Consider the following 20,474-nt stretch of genomic DNA (forward strand, 5'->3'; position numbering starts at 1 on the left):
AAATGTTGTAGCTTCTTCTGATTATGACTGTGGAAAATTCTCAATGAGAAGTGAGCGGCCTGTGAGCAACACAGCATGTGTGATGCATCTCCAGGGTATTGGCCTTGGCATGTCAGTCTCAGGACAAGGTAATGATATTCCAGACTGTATCACCATTCCTGAACACCAGGGTTTCACAAGGAACAGGCATTAGAAAGAGATTGGTACAAAATAATGTATATGCTTCTGGAGACTAGGTTTGGTTTCTATATAAAATACCTTAACATATAAAAACTAACTTTTTTCTTCCTTTTTTTGTGGGGGCATAATGTTCACAGAAAGTTTCTATTGGGTCTTTACCACAAAAATTCCCACTTTCTTCTGAATATCTAGAGAGCAAACTTGAACTACAGATACACTTAGATTTACTGAAATGGAGAAGGAATAAGTCTCATTGAGGGTAATGGCAGTTAATTACATTCTGCACTGGGGGAGTTAAGCCCAGAAATATTCAAATCTAAATTTCTATTGTGTTAGAAGTTATGTGAAGAATACCACCTCTCTGTACAAAAATAAATGTAGGTATGGCATTTTCACCACCACAGAGTGGTAGAACAGTAGATGAAGAAGTGCTTACAGAAAGGCTAGTGAAAGTTTCTGCACAATTGTTGACAATCATTATTATAAATAATATCCCAAGAAAAGTTAAGTCTATAGCAAGATCTATGCAATGATCTAGTCCAAGGCAATCCTATAGATAAATAGAATGTAGCATTTTCTTAATTGTTTCTCAGGATAAACCCAGCACGTCACTTGTGAAATTATTAAGAAATGCTAATTACTTTTAATAAATTCCTGAAAGCAAGAATGGCCTGTCAAAAGAAGCATTGCTGCAAAAAAATGAAACCTCAACTGGGTTTCAGATTTTTTTTCGTAGCTCTCACGTTCTGAAGCAGATGAAGTTTGTCCATTGAAAAGTTGCTTTTGATTTCTCTTGCAGTTGACATAAGACAATCTCTGAACAGTAAAATATTTGAATGTGGGGCATATTGTTTGTTTGCTAGTTTTTCCCACTGAACAGAGCACAGTTGGTATCAAATTGACTGTGTGGTCTTAGATTAATAAGGTTATTGTATTCTCTGTTCTAGTACCAACATGCATCATTGTGCTGGCACTCTGATACATCCACAGTGGGTCCTTACTGCAGCTCAATGCTTGCAAGAGTAAGTATCAACTAGAATGAGGGACAGGTATTTCTAGCAGCTGGATGAGAAAATCAACAGAGGCACAAAATGTAGCTGATTGGGCACTTGCTGATCTTGAAAGATGGTTGCTTGGCCTGTGCTGCATCTCCTCTATCTCTCCAAGTTAAAGCAAGCAAGCAGCATCTCTAATGTCTGAAGTAAGCAACTGTGTGTCTTGGGGAATCACTTTGTAAGTTGAAGCTTTAATGACTGATGGCTGAGAAAGATGAAGTGGCTCTTCCTAAATTCTGAGATGTAAGGATTTTCTGACAGTGCAGTTAATGTCATTGCATTGACATAATTGCATGTCATTCTTGTTCTCACACCCCACTATCCAGGTTTTTTTCCTTTTGTGTTTATTACTTTTAGAAGCTGTGATTTAACAGCTTCATCACCTTCCTCTCACCCATCATTCTTTTGGTGGTTTAAGGAGAAATGAGTCTTTCCCTTTGAGGATGGTTGGAGTAGAAGAAGAAATTTCTTGTGTCAAGAAATTTCCTGCTGCTTGCTATATCATCCCAAGCAATATCTTACTTCTTGTCTTTTTTTGTCAGTAAGTAGACTTTTCTGCCACTTCCATTTCCATAAAAAAAAATGGAGAACAAATCAGATGCTACTTCCTCCATCCTTTCCAAAGCATGCTGAAAAACATCTGTGATGGTATCATCCAGAAAGACCTACACAAGCTTGATCAGTGTGCCTGGAAGAACTTCATGAGGTTCAACAAAGCAAAGTGCAAGGTCTTGCACCTGGGCCACAGCAACCCCTACAACTAATACAAACCCAGCCATCTTGTAAATTGCAATTCTCTGAAGAAATCAGGAAATTTTATGAGTGACATTCCTGAATACACATATAGATGTGTAACTTTGCCACTGACATTCCTTCCAGGTCAGTACAGCCCTCTTCCTATAGGATCTTTCTTGGGATACAGAACCTAAATGCAGAAGAGCCATCCCTGCAAATCCGGAGCGTTCACAAATTACTGAAGGAACCCAGCGGAGCAGACATTGCTCTGCTAAAGCTGAACAGGTACTGTTTCAATCAAAGCTTTCCATTCTCTCCCTTATTCTGAAGCCATGAATTATCTTAGCCTGGATTTGTGCGAGAGCATATTATTTGAGGGATCTGCTCAACGGCAAATGCTAGCATCTCTCCTACTGAAAGACCTCACTGGCAGAACCTGTGTGAGCTACCTACACAGCTTAGGAAAGACAATCTCAGGAAGGAGAAATTGCCATGGGGAATTCAACTTCGCACCTCCTGACTGGAGCTCCACTGAAACAGAAAGTAAGAAATAAATCCAAGTAGAATTCCGTCTGGAGGATCTTCTGCTTGGAGGATTTTCCTGCTGAACTGTGAGCACCAGCTGAAGTTTTGGCTAAGAGGCACCAGGACTTCTTCAGGGAGCAAGTGGAAATGTCCAATTTCCCTTGCCAGTGCTGTAGGCCAGGCCACATGCATGTTTCAAACATCACAATTGGCCAAGAACTCAAAAAAATCAATTCAGCTTGAGATATAGGAAAAATTCATGTGCATAATTGTCAATTCCTGAAGTCCTCATTTGTGTCTTTCTTAGACATCTGAGCAGTCTGCTCTGAAATCTGTGCATTTATTTCAATTTTGTTTCCTTTTGAAATGATCCCATAGATTTCCTTCTTACTCATCGGTTTTCCTCTTGATCTTCTGCTCACCACATAAGTTGAAGAGCATGAGAACTTTGTGTTCGACCTGAGAGGACTTTTCTTTTTAAAACATCTACTGTAATATTTTCAGTTTTAATGAACATAGAACAGTTACTTTCACTTAAATTTCAACTCAGGCTCTCTGTTTCTCAGTTAATGACAACCCCACTAATTTCACTAATAGTTGAGTATGAAGATCTTGTGCTCCATCAGTTTTGCATTTGCTATCGCTTGTAACTAACTTGTCCATTCCTTCTTCTATTGCGTGCTCTATGCACTTACGCATGCTATAGCACTATCATCAGTTTTGCATCAACAGTCACCACCTGAACACCTCCTGCATGCCATAAATAACAACTATGGGTCTGGATAGTGATACATCATTTTCTATCTTCAGAAAACTTTGTCTGAGAGTTGCTAAGGGACTGACCAGCCTAAAGCAAAGACCTCCACATAAAATGTTTTCATCCCCTGAATAATTTTCCCAGGTCCCTGTCCATTCCTTGTCAAGCTTTATTCCAATGTTGAAGTTTTGAGGCACTATGCTGTGATAAGGAAGAGTTTTATTTTCATATTTACTTTATTGAAGAAAGTAAGATGTTTGACAATGTGCGAGATCCAAAGTTGTGTCAGCCATATAACCAGAGAAAAGATTTTTCTGTAACTTTAGCTATCTCTACTTATTTACTCGTTTATCCATTCATTCCAATTCATAAGAAGTCCCTGGAAATGTTCACAGCCTCTGAGTTAGAGAGGATCTGAGAAATCAGGATCACTGCACTTGCAAGAGCTGCTACAGTTGGGCTTAAGATTGTGCATGTTCTTTTAACTCTGAGTAACTCTCAGCTCTCTAGCACTACGCTGCAAATACGCTCATATTGTGACTTTGCCCACAAATGTATCTCAGAGACTTCCAGTTGCTGATAGGTAACTTTTTCTTCAGGAACTGATCAGGCACCATATTATAATCGTATGTATAGTTTCAAAGTATCATCTTCTTTACCTTTCCCCATCTCCCCACTTTCTTGCAGAGCTTACTGAGTTTGAAGACTGAACAAGTGGATGATCATTTGTCTAAGTATCTATTTTTTGTTGGTTTGTTTTCCAGTCCTATAACAATTACTGACCGTGTAAAGCCAGTTTGTTTGCCTGAAACAAGTCTGACGATGGAAAGAAACTCTGTATGCTTTCTAACTGCCTTCGGAAAAACAAAAGGTAAAGCATATTCAGTGGGACTGAAAATTAAAGAGGATTCTCAAATCTTTTCCTAAAATATGTATACTTTTGTAATTGGGGGGGGGGAAGAGGGGGTGGGAACCAACATTTTGCAGAAGAAGATTTAACTAAGTCAGAAATTACCAGGCAACGTTATTCTATTTCTTTCTCACCATGTACACACATTTTGCCTCTCTGAGCATATAAGGAATGCCTTTCCCACTCCATGTGCCAGACAGCACCTTAGCAATACTCCATCTGTAAAATGAAAAAACAGAAGTTTCTTAATGCATGCATTCATGAAATTAAAAGAAAAAAATATCAGCAGAACAAGCCTCTGTGTTTCACCATAATAATCTTTCACATGAGTTGCAATGCTTCTTTCTCCTTCTTGTGTCATTTAGCTACAAAGCTGATGCTATGAAAATAATGCTTAGCAATAATCATTCTATCAGTGGCGTGGTTCATCAGCATTATCAATAACACTTTTCTTCAGTGCAGACAGGGTTTTCTTGTTTACCATGCCACACGGTGGCAGCAGCTTCTTACATTTATTTTATTGATCACTGCCACAAGAAAAGGGTACAGTCTAGTTTTCAACAGGCCATTATAACATTTAAGCTACAGCGGAAAGAGGGTCCTGCTGTGTCATGAAACTAGTTATTGAATGAAAAGAGGAACAGAGCCAGAGCCCCACACCTAAATACAGTGTATTATAGGAAAATTCAACTGTTTTTCCAATCTGGTAAACACTACACTAAAATGATCTGAATTCTTTCAAGCCTCAAAGTAAATTCAAGCTTTTTCCCTTGACATAAGCCATACCTACCATACCATAATGAAAGCCTAAAATAAACGTGATTTTTCTGCATACTGAGCATCTATCTTTATTTTGTAACACTTTACAAACTGGTTGTTGAGAGGAATGATCTAATTACTAAAAATTTAAAACCTTTAGTGAGACTCCAGCATCGTGAAATACCTATGACCAAGCTGAAGACTGATCTCAGCCCTTTCATTGCTCAGGCCTCACTGCATTATCACAGTGCCTAGGTTACCGTTTATAACTGTTCTATTTTCTTGGTCATTCTCAAAGGTACTGATACAGGCAAAAGATTAAAAGACATTGAATTCCCCATACTTGAAAACAGAATGTGCTATCGTCCTGGATTTTTCAATGGAAGCGTAGATAACCATGAATTTTGTGGTGGATTCACTTTTGTAAGAGTACATCACTGCGAGGTAAGAATAATTCAGCTTTGACTGTGAGCAGGTCGAATGAAAAGTTTTGTTTTCAAGGCTCAGAAGTAGCTTCATCAGTTCAAGGTCTCTGCATGAAATGTGAGGACTGAGGCATACATAGCATCTTTCTTCCCTCACTCTATCAATCAGAACAGCTGCAAAATTGTGCAGGGTAATTTCTCCTTCCTCCACAAACTGTATCCTGATGTATCCCATACATACTAGTAGCCCAGTATTGTGAATATTCCATCCCAGCAGAAAGTAACTCTGGGATATGCCATTTGGACTTACCTTTGTTTGTAGAGGCAGAGGGAAACCAGCAAATATTTCTGGTTCTGGTTCTTGACATTGTATCACTTCTTTATTTAATGCCCTGATCTAATGCTCAAAGTGTTCCCAGTTTTCAAATTTTCATAAGCTTAAGGTAAGACTTTTAAAATGTGATTTTCTTTATGGAGGACATTGTATCAGGTACTTTTCAAAACAAAGCTGATGATTATTTGGAGGCAGTCAAAAGTCAAACACTGATCTGTCTGAGCAGGTAGTCAGTGCCACTACAAATGCTACATTCAAGAGTATGGATGGTGAATTCATTAATATGTACACAAATCACTAAGCATATGTATTCGTATCCTGCCTTGCCCAGGTTTTAAGAAACATAACCATTATATTCATTTTGTCTGGAATCAAGTAGGCTAGAGAATGCAGAAAACTAAGATACTTCCTTTTGTTGCGTAGCCATTCTCATGCTGATCTGGGGATATTCCTACACCCACGATTGGTACTTGGGTCTCTCTTCTTCAGACAAAATGAAAGACCTGTGTGCTTGGGAAAAGAAAAAAAAAAGAAAATAAAAAACATTTTCCTCTTCAAATTTTTGTTAAAATAAGGAGAAGAAAACTCTTTCTACAGCCCTCACCTCAGTTATATTCTGAGGCCTTCAGAGTTACCACAGTGTTATTCTTGACAGTACTTTGTTGATTGCACGTCTAGTGCCTTTACTAGAGGAATTACCTTATTCTCTTTTCTCATTCCTAGGCTGAAGTTGGAGGACCTCTAGTCTGCCAAAATAAAGATAGATTTATCCAATATGGAGTCACTTCTTGGGGACTGGACTGTACCCAGCCATCAAAGCCCACAGGTTTTGTCCAAATTCCTAGCTTTCTGTCTTGGATCAAGAATGCAATGGTTACCCACTGAATCTGGACAGCATCCCAAGCACGGTTTTAGAATAGAAGTAATTCATAAGAATCTTAAATAAATATTATTTCTTGCTGATAATAAGTAGTTACTGCAAAGCAATAGCCATGTTCACCAGTTATGACTATTTCAGTACTGTGCATGGATCAGTCGGGCACGTTGAATGTGGCAGTGGCTGTCAGGTTCCTTCTTCAAACATCTCTTATGAGACATGAAGTACTTTCTGTTCAGACATCCATCATTCTCCTTTGCACATGTAAGTAATTAGCCTATTTCTAGGTTCAAGGTCATCCCAAAAACCTGCGCAAGAAACTCTCACCCAAACAGGTCTGGACCCATACCCATCACTGGTATCTGTCTCCCCCTCTGCTGCTCTGGGAGCAGGAAGTTAACAGCCAAACCCAGTCCCTGCCTTGAATGATGAAAAGCCAGTCTATGCTATGCCCGTGCTGCCAGGGGATGGATGAAGACCTTGTGAGTTTGCTTCTCCCTCAGGCTAATTCTCCCCACTCTCCCCAGCTAAGATAAGCTTTGAATTATGCTGTGCAACCATTTCAATTTCCTAGGCTATATGTATGCATGGAAAAAAATGACTATCACTAAACAACTTTGAGTTGAACCAAAACTTGAAGTATGCCACAGAAAGAGTTCAGTTTGCTGTCACCCAATGCAACACACTCTCTAGTAGCAGACGTTTTACGTGTAACTATAGGGTAGTTATAGGGTATAAGTATAGGGTAGTTCTCCCTAAACACCCTACAAATATGACAATTTTAACGAGACTATGCATTACATTCGGAAATAGTGCTTCTTTCCAGAAATCCAAGCAAGTGATTAGAAGGTACTTCTACGGGATGTTTTCACACTTTCTTTGCAAAAAAGAGAATGTGGTATTGTAACAATCAGAAAGATCAATGTGGTGGAATGGTGATACAAGAGGTATAATGACAAAGGGACTGGCATGATAGAAAGATGTTACAAAACAAAAAGCGCTCACCTATCTCCAAAGATCTAGGTTTGCAGGAAAGACTCCATAAGGGAAGGATTTCCAACCAGAGACCCTTCCCCAGATGCAGTCATCCCTTAAATGAGGTCTAAGAGAGGTGCAGCCAGGATCCAGCCCTTCTGATCACACAGCTGATTGCCTTCATCTGTGCTCCCAGGGCTGATCGGGTCCTCTCCCCAGGTGCTCAATCAGTGGTTCAGGTTGCGACTCAACAGTTTCCATACAGATATGTTACAGTCTTTTGGAAACATGACATATGTAAGTGGCATATCTTTCAGAAATTTGAGTTAAAATATAATAGGAAATGATAAAGTTGATCAGCACATATTCCATGATTTCAGTGCAAAACTCCCTGATCTTAGTTGAGGAGCCTGGGGAAAAATATAAAAAAAAATTAATGTTGCTTCCAGCAAATGCATGCATACTACAAAATCTTTTTTTATTATTTTGGTCTCTTTTATATGATAGAAGAATACAAAATCTTTTATCATTGGCACAATATGTCTTAAAATGGAATCATCATAAACTATTTATAAACAGGCATTATTTCTAGTTTTAGGCACTGGAATGTAGCTGTGCAATAATGGTTTAGCAGAACATCGGGTATTAATTGGTAGATAATACATCTAAACTTCAGTAAGTGTCTTCAGATCTTCACAGGTACAGAGTATAAGATTCTTATGAAGCAAGGAGTTATAAATGTTTATTCTGTTTCAGTGACATTTCTAAACAGCTAATTTTATCACTAGTTCTCAGACATTGAAACCATCAGTAAACAACACACTGCTACAGGAACCATTGTATAATATAATGACACAATATAAATGTGCAAGTCCATAGAAAAACACCAAAAGTAAACCTTACAAGCAGTAATTTGCAGGGGTATTTGGAGGAACTTGAGCAATTGCTGGGTTAAATGCAAAATCTGTTTCTTAACATTACCAAATTTTCCCAATTATACTTACGGTTTTTCCTTCATTTTCTCTGACACATTTCATTTTCAATCAGTCCTACCCCTCATCCAAGGACTCCCAGTGACAGCAAACAAAGCTTAAGCATTGTTGTTTTGTGTGGGAGGAGGGTCTGATAAAAGTTCAGTCCTCCCCTTGCACAAACTCTAGAACAACAGTCACAGCTGCATCTTGTGATCTGGGACAGCAGACAGGAACTACTTGCCCACTAAACCCCAAACTCTGTAGCCATGACCCTCTGGGCACCAGTCTCTAAAGAGCCTGAGTGCAAACAGATGCCTACTTTATTATAGACTTTTCTAATAATCAAACAGAATTTTAAAGAAAAATAGACATACGAGTTGAATTTCAGGCCCCATCATATGCTGCTTCGCTATTTATGTTTAGCATTCCCCCACCTATAGAATGATGAGCACCTGTGGGCAGCATGGCAATTGTAATACACTTGTAGAATAAAAAAAGCCAAAAAAAAAAAGAAAAAGGGGTTGTAGGCAGACATGCTTCCACTAACAGAAATACGGGGTAGGTTACAACAGGTCACTACAATGCCTTTGCTAAACCATTCCTCAAAGCAGTGCTACTTAGGCATCACACACTGGGACACTAAGGTGGAACTCAAAGGTGCCCACAGAATCTCTCTGCTGAACGTCACTCTTTCAGCAGTTGTAGTTTCTACAAAGTGCTTTGTGTAGGTAATGAAGAATGCTTTTGCCCTCCTAAAGTGATACGAAATGCCTTGAGATACACGAAGAAACATACTGATAGATAAATATAACATGCTGGGTGGATGGGGGAAGAGCGGTAGACGTAGTCTACCTTGATTTTAGAAAGGCATTTGATACTGTCTCCCACAACATCCTTATAACAAAGGATGTGTGGGATAGACGAGTGGACAGTGAGGTGGATTGAGAACTGGCTGACTGGCAGAGCGCAGAGGGTCGTCGTTGGTGGTGCAGAGTCTGGCTGGAGACCTGTAACCAGTGGTGTCCCCCAGGGGTCTGTGCTGGGTCCGGTCTTGTTCAACATCTTCATCAATGACCTTGATGAGGGGATAGTGGCCACCCTCAGCAAGTTTGCTGATGATACGAAGTTGGGAGGATTGGCTGACACGCCTGAAGGCTGTGCTGCCATTCAGTGAGACCTGGACAGGCTGGAGAGCTGGGCAGTAAGAAACCAGATGAGGTTCAACAAAAGCAAGTGTAGGGTCTTACACCTAGGGAGGAATAATTGCATGCACCAATACAGGCTGGGGGATGAACTGCAGGAGAGGAGCTCTGCAGAGAGGGACCTGGGCGTCCTGGTGGACAACAGGTTGGCCATGAGCCAGCAGTGTGCCCTCGTGGCCAAAAAGGCCAATGGCATTCTGGGGTGCATTAAAAAGAGCGTGTCCAGCAGGTCGAGGGAGGTGATCCTCCCCCTCTACTCTGTCCTGGTAAGGCCTCATCTGGAGTACTGTGTCCAGTTCTGGGCTCCCCAGTTCAAAAAAGACAGGGATCTCTTGGAAAGAGTCCAGCAGAGGGCCACAAAGATGGTGAAGGGCCTGGAGCATCTCCCCTGTGAAAAAAGGCTAAGTGAACTGGGTCTGTTTAGCCTTGAGAAAAGACGACAGAGAGGACCTGATCCAGGTTTATAAATACCTGAGGTGTGGCGGCCATAGTGGTGAGGCCAGTCTCTTTTCAGTGGTACGTGGAGACAGGATGAGGGGAAACGGACATAAGCTGCAGCATAGGAAGTTTTGCACGAATGTGCATAAGAACTTCTTCACAGTGAGGGTGACGGAGCACTGGAACAGGCTGCCCAGGGAGGCTGTGGAGTCTCCTTCTCTGGAGATATTCAAGTCTCGCCTGGATGCCTACCTGTGCCACCTGGTGTAGGGAACCTGCTTTGGCAGGGGGGTTGGTCTCGATGATCTCTCGAGGTCCCTTCCAACCCCTACAATTCTGTGATTCTGTGATAACTGCTGCTGGACTGGGCATTATTTCTAAGTATTTAAAGCTAATTTACTCTTCAGATGCCTTTTTTTGTGGTGGAAAAAAAAGGATTATATTTGCTCTTAATCACTTAGAGTAACAGCTGCTGCCAGGTTCTTTATGCATGTAGTGCTCTTCATAGTTCTGTAAAAGGCAATTGTGTGATCTCCATTGCTCCAAATGTTTTTTCAGCAGCACAGAAACACCAGTAGCTTGTTCTTTAGGTCTTTCTTTGATAAAGATAACACTCATTTTTGTCACTATTAAATCTCTCTTCTTCTTATAGGTTTGCCTGACTTCATTCTGCTGGTTTCTGATAGTTGATAATGGCCTAAATGTCTCAAAGAGCAAAAATTTCACTACAGGAAAAACCTCCTCTCTGTCTCACCCCACTTTTATCATTGTTTGCTGAGATACAAAATCTTCTACAGACAGAAGTGATGGAGATGAGCTCATCCACAAAGGATTCTGCACTCTGTTTGTGTGTGTGTCTATAGCAAGGATGGAATTTAATGTGGCTGCCTCCTTCTTTCCTGGAGAATTTCTCTTCCTGCTCCTGGCAGCTTCTGCCTTTAGAAACCATCTACATTATCCTCTGAGTTTGCTGCACAAAATGCTCTTTGGCTCTGTTACTCAGGGCACTGTATCTCCCAATTTTGTTCTGCTTTCCTATGAAAAGAAAGTAAGAATATCTTCTTCTATTTCCCAGCTGGCCATGTATCATTGACATACTATTACTCTCCAGAGCTCAAATAAGAGCTTTAGCTCACACTCACCCCAGTCTAACAGATGTGTCCTTCCTTAGAGCTGCCTTTTGACAATTTCCTTCCAAAAAATCGAATCTTCCCTTTGATCCTTTCTCAAGTAATTGACATCTAAATAGCTATTTTCTGTCTTTTCCTTATTCTGATATTTAGGAACACTATATGAATTTAATACATTGTAACCCATGTTCTGACAATGTTTGCAAATTCATTTGCAGGGGATTTTCTGAGCTTACAGTAAACCCAATTTCAAGGGTCAACTTCTATTTAAAAAGCCTTCTACCATTGTTTACATTTTAACCACTATGCAAACGAAAGTACCCTGACTCTGAAATGAGATCTGATAAACTTCCACACAAGGCCCACCTCTGTGGGCCCCACAGAGGTCAAATAAGTGAGAACAAACACTACGGAATCAAAACTGGAAAAAGATTTAGAGAATGTATGGATCTTACAAGAAAAAGAAAGGAAAGGAGGAAGACAGAAGTAGACAGATAAATCAACAGTTTACAAGAGCGCATTTTAAACACAATGCCATGAGAGGTCATATCTTTGTTACAAAACAGCAGTGAGGAGCATCATTCTGGGAGATGAAACACTTCTCCCATTCTGACATTTTCCTGTTAAGAACTCACTCTTATACCAGAATTGATTGCTGACAATAGCTCCATGATCAATTTTCCATGATCAAATCTGTTGAGAGAGATTATATTTCCACAAACCTGGATTATCATATTTGAAAGGAATGTAAATCCAAGTTTTATTTTCTCAGGAGCAGCTGCAGTGACCTAGATGCATTTTAAGCAGATTTATGACAATGAGACCGAGAGGAAAATTGTACCTTAGAGTCCTTTTTTACTTCTTCATTTGTAGCCTTATCCCAAGACCTCAGTACAATGTAGTTTTGACTTGGATCAGGTGAGACAAGGTCATAGATAGCCTAACTGGTTTTTAGACGGAGCTCATAATTCTGTGAACTTTTTGCCTTCAGTTGCAGAAGTCTGAACTTCATGACCCAAGGCAGTCCATTCAAGCCTGTTTTCCTCATCCAGCATTCAACTCCTCCCTGCCTCAGGCAAGTCACTAGCACATTTAAGCTGTTTTGAAGCTCCACCAGTGACCTAACATGCACGAGAAACCATGAAATGGTGCTGCAGCACAACTTTTCCAAGGCAAAGGCCACCTGGGGAATGCAGAGTGGGACTGATGTTGAAATCAGGATAATATATAGATGAACAAAGTCTGGCAACCTCACAGGATGAGTTTAAGCATACACTATGAGGTTAAATGTCTGGGAAAGAAAAATAGCTATTCACAGATCTTAAACAAAAAGTAATAACATTCACCACTGAACCAAGATGAATTCTTACTTCTAAATTAACAACAAAGAAAAGAAAGAAAAAGAAAAGAAAATCCTAAAGTACAATTAAACTATCTTTCAGAGCTAACTGAAGCTGATAAGATTATCTGGATCTGATGAGTTCTTTTCCTGAGATTAAATGGAAGGTGGTCTTCATGCATCAGTACAAGTGTGAATGGCTAAAATTAGCATTGAGACTCTAGTACCGGGAGAAAGACAAATTCTGCCTGGACAAATAATTTCCTATGCTTTCCAGCAATATTGTTCTTGTTTATTCTCTAGCAAAGAGAGCCCTAACAATATAAAAACAAAAACATGCCCCACAAAATAGAAGAGAGTGCCTTCGCATTTCCCAGCATCCAATACAAATGACTGAATCTGATTTGGTAATATATCCAATTCAAGGTTGTTTGAACATTGTGCCATTCCGTGGCAAAGGGGGATCAGTGTGGGAGAATCATTAACTTAATCTACCTGCCCTGTTTGTTTGATGCCTCTTCAACCCAGTGCAAGTCAATAAAAACTTTGTGCACTGACAGACAACTTCCAGCGCCCGCCAGCTGGGCCAAAATGGGAATTGGCAAAGCCACTTTGTTCCTTCTTTTCTTGCTCAGCTCAGGTAAGAGTCTTTTTTCTTCTGCTTGTGTGGGTGAGATAGGGTCCAAACACTTGAAAGTTTCATGTTGTGCTAGTGGGTCACCAAATCCACGTCACCACTTACATGGACAATGGGCAAGAGTTGCTGGAGAAGAAAGTTAGAGCTGTGATTGCTATGGTGTTTGCTGCAGACACTAGAAAAACATTAGCCTTGGTTTCTGCATGGCTACCAAATGGCCAGCACTTCCCAATATGGCAAATGGCCAGAATTGGGGATGCATTAAACAATAGGCTGCTAAAAAGACATGAATATCTCTGGTTTCAGCTGGCTTTTATCTTAAGATCATTGGTTGTTTTTTTTCTCCTCTGTAATTGATGAGTACTGTGATATATATTTTGATGTTTTTGTTAAGTATAGTAAAAGTAGAATCATACACAGAAAAATAAAGTGAGATGGAGGAAAGTTCCTTCACATACTTTAGTTTCAATCTTTTTCACTGCCACAGCCTTAACAGGAAATTTTTCATTCTATATGATAGGGAGCTTCAATCAACAATGTGATTCGTGGCCTATCTTATTTCAGATATTATCTATAACTACAAAGTATGGAATAAATGCAACTAAAATATCCTCCCAAGTGCGTCAGTATATGGCAAAAAGAAAGGAACAATAAAATATAGTAACATTTTTCTTATGTAAATGGAAAATATACAAAAGGCCATAGAAAAAATATATTAGTTGATTTTAGCAACTAGAAATATTATAGACAAGCCCCAACCTAACATTAAATAATATCAAGAATTTGCTAATAATGAACGTTCATTTAAATTCCGATTTCTAAGCTATGTTTTTGTAGAACAGACTCACTCAGATCAAAGAGACCTCTCAATTAGGAACCTATATGAAGGAGGAAAAAAAAATAGTATTTGGACTTCTGTCTGCAATACTCTGCTTTTGCTTGCAAATCTTTGCATTTCTGAAAAAGGCAGTAATACATCTTTTTAACAATGAAAAATTCCATAGACACTGGAAAAAGGGTAGCAGGAAAACGTATCACATTTCTATTCTGATTAGGTGTATCCTATTGCTTTCTTAAAGCATTATACCCTGTCATGTAATTATAACAGAAAGTTATGACCCAATCAATATTTTTTAAAATAACACCGTAATTATAATATTATGTCATGATGCCAAAACATGGCAGAATTAATGTTGCAGAGAAGCATAGTTGGAAATCTTGAATTTCTTGTCCTTATGGAGAGCGTTGCAACATATGACTTTTTTTAAACCCAATTAGATTTTTCTTTCACAACTGGCTACATCTTAACATCATTGTTGGTTTGAAACATTTAGGTAATAAGTGAGCCTGACACATGAATTTTATTGTATCATTTTCCACTTCAACGTCATTTTACTTTTAATCATGCTTTTCTTTAATGCATAATGATAGTCAACCTTTAAAGCCAGTATCTTCAGTAGCACACATGCAGAAAAAAAGGCATTCAGTAACCTTTCTCAATTTGCAGTGGTATGAGAGGAAGTTATTTGTCAGAGCTAGATAGTCTTTAAGGTCTATTCCAACTTAAGTCATTCAATGATTCTATGAAGTATAGTCTGGCTCTTGGGTCCAATTTATCAGCTATCCATTGTAGATGTAAAATGATCATAAAGAACAATCACAGTCACAGGTGCTGAAAGGGATCTCTGGAGATCATCTAGTCCAACCCCCTGCTACAACAGGTTCCCTAGGTTGGCTAGTCAACTGCAGCCTGAACTAGCACTCGGGTGAAGGCATTTAGCTGTACCAAGAGGTATGCGAGTCTGTTTCACGCTATAGAAGTTTTGCTCAGGAAAAGGAGATATAGTTGCCTAAAAGACATTTCCTCAGTTTAAAAAATAGCCCTGGGATGTTCCCTACTCAGAGGCTGTAGGCTAGAGCAAAATCAGGCTGCCTTCTTTCTGCTGCCATAGGGCAATGGCTCAGAAAAAAAATGAGTCCAAGAAGATGAAGAAAGATCTCTTTAGCATGTTTGCCACACATGAGCAGGAAGCTGAAGTATGCATGATTCACACCCTATATGCCTTTTATTCAGCAACTACATAAATCAGAACACAAAACAGTGCACAGAGCAGGACTAGGATGTGTTGCAAAGACCATGAGTCACTTGCTTGTTTGAGGTTGAAATCAAGGAGAACGGACAAATCCCAGAGCCAAATGTTTATCAGTAAAGTCATATACTCATCGGATAAAGAAATTGTAAAAATCACAGGACTCTTGCAACACTGTGACACTGCTGCCAGAAATTATGAAAGTCATGGTAGATCTGTATCTAAGTATTCAGAAATAACATAGCTCTAAGAGGAGAAAAAACCACCAAATGGCAAACTTCTTTTCAAGAGGATTGTACTTGAGCTTTTTTTTTTTTTAATGTTATTGGTTAATATAGGCATATTTTTTTAACATCACATATATGTCACATATAGCTGTAGCTCAAGGGCTATATGACTAAGTTATTTACCAGTTCATTCTCCGGTGTCAATTCTCTGCAATAAAGAAAAACTTCTGCTACCTTTATTATTAAGCAAATATCAAGTCCAGATAAATTGACAATGACACAGTGAAAACCACAGTGACAGAGAACGGTTTGCTTTTCACAAGAGCATTTGAAAAAAAAGAAAAAAAAAAAAAGAAAAAAGCCATCTACAATGTAACTGATAAAACTGAAAAGGTTTCCTTTTTTTGTGTGTATAGGTATCAGCAATCAACAGTTGTTTCATATATTTTCTGGGTTTCATTCCTCCACTTTCTCCAAACTATGGAAAACAAACAAAAAATTCTTTCTGTCACAGAAAGCATGTCACTTTCTTTTTTCTTTATTCCCATCACCTTATACCAGGTCTGTGACATCTGCAATGCCTTTCAGAATCACCAAAGCACAATTCAAGTCAAACCCTGCTTGCCCTGGGTTTTTAGTGACACTACCATTTAACAGACTAGACAAGAAAATCTTTCTGTAGCTACTGATTTATTACTGTAATTAAATGATGTGTCAAAGGATTTAATATGAAAATTTTGAAATTAACTATGTCAGCATTCACATTCTTACCTCTTTCTCTCTTTTTCCTTTTAGTGCAAGGAAGCATACTAGACAGCTATGTGAGGACAGAGGGAGCTTGGCTGCTTAACTCAAAGAAGCAAACTTATAAGACAAATAGTAAAGAAGAGTGTGCAGAGCAGTGTGAAAATGAAACTAAATTTCCTTGCAGGTAATTTCTGCTGCTATTTCCTGTATATGTATTTCAGATGGAGACATAGATGTACAGATCATGGAGTAGTCAACCTTATTTATTGACTGGACTTTAGAGTGATTTCTTAGGAATATATGCTTCTGTAGTCTCTTGGAAAAACTGCAGAGATATAGAAAGTCAGTGCCTGAGAGACATAGATGAAGACAAGCAAAAGTAGAAAAAATAAGAAAACTATATTGGATTTTCATTGGAAAACATTATCTCTTGATGCACAGAAAACCGAGGTGACATGGTTTTATCAGGACACTTTTCACAATAAGGACGCATAAGTAATTGCTGAAAATTTAGAACAGCAATAATTACATGCTTATGCCTTGCCTATTATCCTGCAGACATGTTAATTATTCTGAATTTTACTAGAATTCGGACTTGTGTATCTTCTATTTACCTTGAGAAAAAGACAGCCTATTAAACCTGTGCCCTATTTCCACCGAAGCACTCCCTCTGCACTTGCATTTAACAAGACACCGAGGGACAGGAAACATGAACCATGAAGGATGTTAATCAGTCTATACCACTGGCTGATCACCAGGATGCTGTCTAAGAAGAGCCTAATACTCTGAGCTTCAGGCTTCCAAGCCTTCCACATCTAAGCCTCAGAAGGTCCTTGAAATCTCAGCTGTAAAGCAGACAACTGGAGTAACGAGGAGGAAGAACAGTGACTGCAGTGAGAGGCTGTTCTCTTGTATGAGGCAGGGAGATCATGAGTCCTGAATCTACCACTTCTGCAGGATACCTTTCTGAACTCAGAATGCTGAGGATCTGCAGGGCTCATTCCAGCACTTGATTCCCTGTCAGGCCTTTATTAAAGGCAGGGATACCCTGGTGGTGATCGTTTCACGTGTTTTGCCCACTGGTGCAGACCTGCCCACTCAATGCCATGTTGCCACTGCTCTTTATTGAATCAGAAAAGTCAACAACAGAAATTACTTAGCCTACCAAGAGTTTTCCTTAGATACCGCTGTAAAGGTTACGCCACCTGCTCTCATTTTTCAGACTTCCAGCCTAGGCCCTTGTTGAAAAGACAAATGAGCGTGCTATCCAAAGTGCTTACGTTGTCTCAAGTAACGAGGACTTAAAACAGTTTCACAAAGTAATTTATGATGTTGGCTTGTTGAGTTTCATCTGTTCCTTGGTAACTGCTGAATACCGTAAAATATCCTGCCTCTTGAATGATCAGTAACATTTTTGCATGTACCCTCTTCAACATATTCCCTGGTGTCTCTGGCACATTATAAATGCTCCTTTTTTAACCCATGTCATAGTTTCCTTGTATGGCTCACTTTCAACCTAACTTTAAGATGAAGACATAAGAGTTAATATCAGAACTGAAACTGGGAGGTGGAACATTTGGTGCTTTGCAAAGCACTGCTGAATCTTAAACCTTGCCAGAACGCAGCATTTCTACAATGATAACTTAATGCTAGAAACAGTCTTCAGGAAAATAATGCACATATTCATCTACTGTTTCTTACCTTGCTCTCTCCTCTTAATTTTAACAGGGCCTTCTTATTCACCAGTAAAGACCAACAGTGTATAACATTGGCTGAGAACACCAAAACAGCAGTGCTATTCAGAAGAACAAATGCAGTTCTTTATGAAAAAAGAAGTACGTTTACACATTGATATTATTTCCACCAAGATATCCTTTTGAAAAAGGCCACCATAACACTGTTGTAGCTGGGGCCATGTCATCACTGGGTCACACAAAGTGGTTAGAACAGCCCTTCTGATATCTGGTTTCTGCCACATTGCTGGAAATACAGTACCAGCTTTTTTTCCCTAGATTAGTGCTCCAGAATCTTTCCTGCTCCCTAAATGCTGGGGATCTACAAGGCTCAAAAGCTATTGCTCTGAGAGCACAGATGGAGCTGGGAGTAAAGAAGGTGCTTAAATGTCCCTGATCTGCCTTTCCTTTTAAACCAGCCAGTAACCTGTAGCTGCATCTTCTTTGTTTCTTCTGGGTGTAGTAGGAAAACCTACTCGTACAGACTATGGACCCTGAGATAGGCCTTTTTGCAGTGGAAAACTGAGGAAAGCTAGCAAAGATTTTACATATATCTCTAAACAAGATTTATTGCTTACCCTGGAGGGCAATCAATTTTTTTTTAGTTTCATGCATTGTTAGAATTAGAGTGTTAACCACATTCCAGTTAAAAATGGGTGCTTTTGCTCGTATTTGTATATTTTAAATGATGTTTGCACTCTTCATTTAATTAATTTGGTGAAATGTTTTATCCTAATGTATGTTTTTATGATATAATTAATTGATGTGGTAGTATTTTGGATTCCCTTTTTGCATATGCTTTGTTTCCAGTCAGTTTTGCCACGAATGTGGACTTTTTGAGAAAAATATATCTGATTTCCTATTCTATTCAGCAAATAGTGTCCTTAAGAAATGGCAACTATCCTTTTTTCTCCTTTTAAATATTCATCACTTTATGCTACATGCAAAGAAGTGATAGGATTTAAATGCTATTTTAAACTTCCATAATCACTGAGCTCTTGTTACATAGATGGAAGAAGGAAATTATTTTGTTTTTAATGCAATGGAAGATTCACTGTATCATTCTCTGACATAATAGTGCACCAAGGAGAAAAGAGCTCCTTACTGATTATTCGGACACACAAAATAATCCTTTTAATATAATAATACAAATAATAAACCTTTCAACAGAAGTAGTAAAGGTCTCTGTTAAATGACTTTGTGAACGTTCCATTTCACCGTTTGACGATTTCTAATTTTTTTTTAACCATTAAGACATTTTTAAGAGATTCTTTAGAAATTGAAAAGGCACCTTTCTATATCCTTACTCCTCTGGTGACCTGCAAAGCTTTGAAAGATAGGCTAGTGTTATGCATTTAGCACACGCAAGATCTTATGTAGCAATTTATTAGCTTTAGCTGAATCACAGCTAAGCATCCAAATGAGATTTTGTTCAGACACTATGGATGATAATATGGAAAAGAATCTTTCAAAGGATGGGTAAGCACTGAACCACACTAACAAGAGAGGCTGTGGAGCACCCACCCTTGCAGATATTGATGGGCAAAGCTCTTGGAAGCCCCATCCAGCTCAGAACCTGAATAGGGAATTGGACCAATACCTCTGAGTTATAATTTCAAGCTAATGTTTTTCACAATTCTCTGTAGATTTTCTTCCTTATATAATCCTTTTCACTTACACAATCTTTCTTACTCATATAACCCTTGAGAAGATGCAGGATTTTTTTCTCTGACTTTCATGTCAATCAGTACTTCAGTTTTTACTGTTTCACTCCCAGAGCTACTATCATATATTTGGATATAATCTTGGATAACTTTAAGGTCTTAGCTAACACATAAAAGTAGCTGAGAGTAATTGTGTCAAATAGTTGCATAGCCCTTCATTACAGATGGTTTTAAGTAATTATGATCCCTATAGCAATTGGACAGATAAATACAATAAGAAAGGCACAACAAGAGGTGCAACGACAGAAGGACCAACGTGATAGAAAGGTGCTATAAATGACAGGAAGAAGATTGCTCACCCATATCAAAAGATTCCAGGTTCACAGGAGAAAACTCCACGAAGGCGTGGCAGTCAGTCCTTAGATGAGGTCTAAGAGAGGTGCTCTTCTGGTCACACAGTTGAATTGCCTTCACCTGTGCTTCCAGGACTGATCAGGTTCTTTCCCCATGGTGCTCAATCAGTGGTTCAGGCTGTGACTCAACAGTTCCCATATATTCTTATTCTAATGACAATCTAATTTTAATATACTGTGACAGAAACAAAGCAAAATGTAGTTTTCACCTAGATGGATCATATCACTGTTTCTAGGAGCTGCTGCATTTCAAAGAAATTCCTATCATGTGTCCAGCTGTTTTTACTACTGATGAAACTTGAATCTTGAATTTTTTCACTTTTTTTTTCACTTTTTTTTCACTTTTTT

The 20,474-nt window shown here is 39.0% G+C and overlaps 1 protein-coding gene across 1 annotated transcript in view; it reads left to right on the forward strand.

The window, feature by feature from the left end:
* The window catches only part of LOC100548534, a 51,882-nt gene that overhangs the window by 15,744 nt on the left and 15,664 nt on the right, over positions 1 to 20,474 (forward strand). Inside the window, 10 exon segments of the mRNA XM_019613522.1 lie at positions 12 to 55; positions 58 to 128; positions 1,128 to 1,202; positions 2,115 to 2,255; positions 4,017 to 4,123; positions 5,220 to 5,365; positions 6,404 to 6,562; positions 13,054 to 13,255; positions 16,365 to 16,500; positions 18,045 to 18,151. Coding sequence (XP_019469067.1) covers positions 12 to 55; positions 58 to 128; positions 1,128 to 1,202; positions 2,115 to 2,255; positions 4,017 to 4,123; positions 5,220 to 5,365; positions 6,404 to 6,562; positions 13,054 to 13,255; positions 16,365 to 16,500; positions 18,045 to 18,151 — 1,188 coding nt within the window.

This window comes from Meleagris gallopavo, chromosome 2, assembly GCF_000146605.3.
Source record: "Meleagris gallopavo isolate NT-WF06-2002-E0010 breed Aviagen turkey brand Nicholas breeding stock chromosome 2, Turkey_5.1, whole genome shotgun sequence".
Lineage (NCBI taxonomy): Eukaryota > Metazoa > Chordata > Aves > Galliformes > Phasianidae > Meleagris > Meleagris gallopavo.